A 4,153-nucleotide genomic window follows, 5' to 3' on the forward strand; every position below is an offset into this window, starting at 1 on the left:
GTCTGCTATGACCAGTGCGTTCTCTTGGCAAAACTCTATTAGCCTTTGCCCTGCTTCATTCCGTACTCCAAGGCCAAATTTGCCTGTTACTCCAGGTGTTTCTTGACTTCCTACTTTTGCATTCCAGTCCCGTATAATGAAAAGGACATCTTTTTTTGGGTGTTAGTTCTAGACGGTCTTGTAGGTCTTCACAGAACCATTCAGCTTCCACTTCTTCAGCGTTGCTGGCTGGGGCACAGACTTGGATTACTCCTATCATTTTCCAACACGACTCGTTCTCCCTGCATTTCCCAGCACCGCCAGACTCCAAACCCCGCCTCGATCACTCAGAGGAAGGCGTGAGCCTCCCACCTGTTCTCGCTCCCTCTTGCCTTACAACCCTACATACAGACTATTCTCCGCAGGGGGCTGGGTTCTCCGTCACTAACAATTCAGATCTTATTACTCCGCTCTTGCAAACCCTCTGATATCTTCAGCTTATACTTGGCCCAAGGTGATCTGGCCCTGGCAACCTCTCTGACTGGATTTTCTACCACTCTCCTCCTCAATTTCTCTGCTCTAGACACAATGACCTTGCTGATCCTTAAACATGCCAATCATACTTGCACCTCGAGACCTGAATAATTCTACCTCAAATATTTTCGAGGTTTATCTGTCACTTCACATCTACATCTTGTTTTTAGAGCCCTTTCCCGACTATGCTAACTAAACTAACAGGCCCTGACAGTCTCTAACCCCCTGTTCTGGCTTATTTTTCTTCCCAGCACTCATACATGATAATCGATTATAAACCTGCTGTTTGTTATAAAACTACTGTTTGCTCACTGTCGCTCCAGTTAAAGAATAAACTCCAGGGCTTCCCTGGTGACTCAGTGGTAAAGAATGTGCCTGCCAGTGCAGGAGACACGGGTTTGATTTCTGATTCAGGAAGATCCCACATGCCGGGGGGCAACTAAGCCCATGCACCACAACTCCTGAGCCTGTGCTCTGCAAAAAGAGAAGCCACAGCAATGAGAACCCTGCGCACCACAGCAGTGGAGACCCAGCGCAGCCTCAGATAAATAACGTTATTTTTAAAAAAAGAATACAAATTCTATAAAGTCAAGGAGATTGCTTTGATTAGTACCTCAATGCCTGGAAAGAGCACTGAAAAAAATAAATGAAATCCAGAAATAAGCCTGGGCTTCAAAAATAAAACCTCAACAACACAGAAATCACATTTCTAACTTTTTCCTGACAAGCAAGGCTTTCTGTCCAGACTTCATCAAAACAGCAGCAAATGTTTCAGGAAGCAAGCCATGAGCCCAGACAGAATCCTTATGTTACAGGTTAAGTGTGCAAGTGCATAACCGACTCCAAGTCAAACGAGCCCATTTTACAAAACAGAAGCACTTTTCTTCCCTAACTTGAACCTCACAGAAGGCCTAACATGTGTATTACACAGGTATTTTCTCCCTCTTACAGAGAAGGAAACAAGATTGGAAAAAATGAGCGATTACCCAAAACCACATAGCTACAATACAGAGACAGCGAGCTACGGTCATCATCTTCGTTGTTCACAGGTACTGGATAGAGGCAAGCTTTGCTACTGCTATGGAGACAAGAGGCGTGACACCAGCTCCCCATCAATGGAAAACAGCAGGAAAACCAGCACGAGCGGCATCGAATGGACACATACCCTTTTCCAGGCCCCAGCTTCGGAGAGCCCACTCCCTCTTTGGTGCGAGAAAGGATGTCTCTGACTCGGAGAGCGGCCAGTGGATCTTTCTCTTTCCCCTTATCAGCCAAGGCAGTAGGACTGAGGTTCAGTATGAGGAAAAGGCTGTTCAACAAACACCAGGCACCCAGCAACTGGAAGTTCTGATAGTGCTGTTGAAAAAGGCATGAAATGTAAATATACAGACAGAGAGTCTACAGGCTACACGTCTTAGAGACTACAGGCAAAACGGAGGCAGCGACGTCTTACCTCACCACCCGCACGGCGGGAACTGCTGATCGCTTGACCAATCATGTCATAGATTTCAAGCTGTCCAAAAGTAAACATGCACAAAACTCTGAGCAAAGTGACATAGTTCATTATAAATGCTAAATCCGACCCAAAACAATTTAGCTTGAAGACTTCAATGTCCTCAAGCCACTTCCAATGGTACGATTCATCACAATTTCCTTGATCCTCACGTGACGCTGACTCTGTCTTTTCACTCAGCTCACGACAGCTTCTGAAACATGTCCCCTCCACCCCATCTAAAGCAACATACCCAGGACACATCAAATCACTTTCTATCACACCCGTTCATCCAATGCACTTGCCACTTCAGAAGCCCTCGTCTCCAACGTGTGCCTGCGCTGAGAGCACACTGACGCCTACGGTAAGCCTCCGGTGCGTGTGCTGACTGCATGACGCATCCTTCACCACGTCCACCACCACCACAAAGTCACAGTGCTTCCGGCAGCTAACCAAACCGCCAAGCGAGCAAGACGCCTACGTCCCAGGCCAACCACTCAAGGGGGAGGGTGTGGAGAGCACTCCATGGCCTTCCCTCTAATGAGCAACAAGGCGGAAGCCGCCATATTCCCTCAACCGAATCCTCGGGGCTCCCCATCCCCAGAGGCAGAGCTTACACATTTCTGGACGATTGTGGCAGCGTCACTCTCGTAGTCCTCCTCTTTGGAGCTCGTGGAGCCTGTCCGCACTTGCTGGGCACTACCCACATGAAGGATGGCCATGCAAGTTGCCACACTCACACCTGAGAAAAAAAAAGAGACACACATTCCAAGAAACTGAAACACAGAAACATAACCCACCCACAAGCAATTCCATGATCTGATGACTGAAATCCCAACAGGGATCGACTCAATGGACATGAGTTTTGAGCAAATTCCAGGAGATAGTGAAGGACATGGGGTCACAAAGAGTCGGACACGACTGTGCAACTAAACAACAAAAAAATGTGTGACCATATGATCCAACAAGCACACTCCTAGATATATTTACCCAAATGAGCTGAAAACTTCCATCCACCCAAACACCTGTACACAAATATTTATGGTACCTTTAGTCACAACTGCCAACAAATGGAAACAATCAAGATGTCCTCTAATATTCAATAATAAATCAATAAATCAATCAATAAACCGGGGTGTATCCATACAAGGAATGGCATCACTGACTCAATGGACAAGAGTTTGAGCGAACTCCAAGAGACAGGGAAGGACAGGGAGGCCTGGCATGCTGCAGTCCATGGGGTCGCAGAGTCAGACATGACTTATCGACTGAACAACAGTTCAAGCAATTGCTACCAAGGCACAAAAAGTCAAAGAGGAAGCTTAACTGCACACAGCAGGCCCTCCACACCTGCAGGTCCTGCATCCGGAGACGCAGCTGGCAGAATCTGTGCATGGGCCATCTGCAGATGCTAAGGCCAACTGTATACACCATTTCACACACGGGACTTGAGCATTCATGGATTTTGGTACCCATGGGGAGGTCCTGAAACCCCCTGCTCCACCCACAAGCAAAAGAAGCCAGTCTGAAAAGGTGATGATTCTAACAATAGACTTTCTGGAAAAGGGAACTATGGAGACAGTAAAAGATCAGTGGTTTCTAGGGGCCGGGGTTACGGGCGAGGTAGAGGGAGGGACTTCCAGGTGGAACATCGGGGATCTGGAAGGCAGTGAAAAGATTCTGTATCAATGCCAAAAACCATAGAGCTGTATGTGAGAAAGGAGCCCTAATGTAGTGAACCACAGACTTCAGTTAATTATGTGTCAGTACTGGATCATCAATTACAACGAAGGCAACCCGTGAATGCAGTATGTTAACAAGGGCACTGTACACAGGGGTGAGAGCGTACGGGGACAGAACTCTGTACTGTTCCAGATGCAGAGTCTGGGAACGCTGCATTTTTCTGCAAACCTAAAGCTGCTTTAAAAATGAAATCTAGGACGTCCCTGGTGGCTCAGTGGTTAAGAATCTGCCTTCCAGTGCAGGTTCCCGGGCTCAATCCCTGGTCCGGAAGATCCCACATGCTGCAGAGCAACTAAGCTTGTGCACCACAGGTACCGAGCCTGTTCTCTAAGAGCCTGGGAGCTGCAACTACTGAGCCCAGGAGCCACAACTATTGAAGCCGTGCTCCATGAGACACCAGGAGAA

General features: G+C 47.6%; 1 protein-coding gene across 1 annotated transcript in view; it reads right to left on the reverse strand.

Moving 5' to 3' along the window:
* Positions 1-4,153, reverse strand: part of UBR4 (ubiquitin protein ligase E3 component n-recognin 4) — a 129,462-nt gene that overhangs the window by 117,953 nt on the left and 7,356 nt on the right. The window contains 3 exon segments of the mRNA XM_010830224.1: positions 1,679-1,869; positions 1,967-2,026; positions 2,623-2,747. Of these exon segments, the coding sequence (XP_010828526.1) occupies positions 1,679-1,869; positions 1,967-2,026; positions 2,623-2,747 (376 nt within the window).

The sequence above is a fragment of the Bison bison genome, unplaced genomic scaffold (genome assembly GCF_000754665.1).
Source record: "Bison bison bison isolate TAMUID 2011002044 unplaced genomic scaffold, Bison_UMD1.0 scf7180017864516, whole genome shotgun sequence".
In the NCBI taxonomy this organism is placed as follows: Eukaryota; Metazoa; Chordata; class Mammalia; order Artiodactyla; family Bovidae; genus Bison; species Bison bison.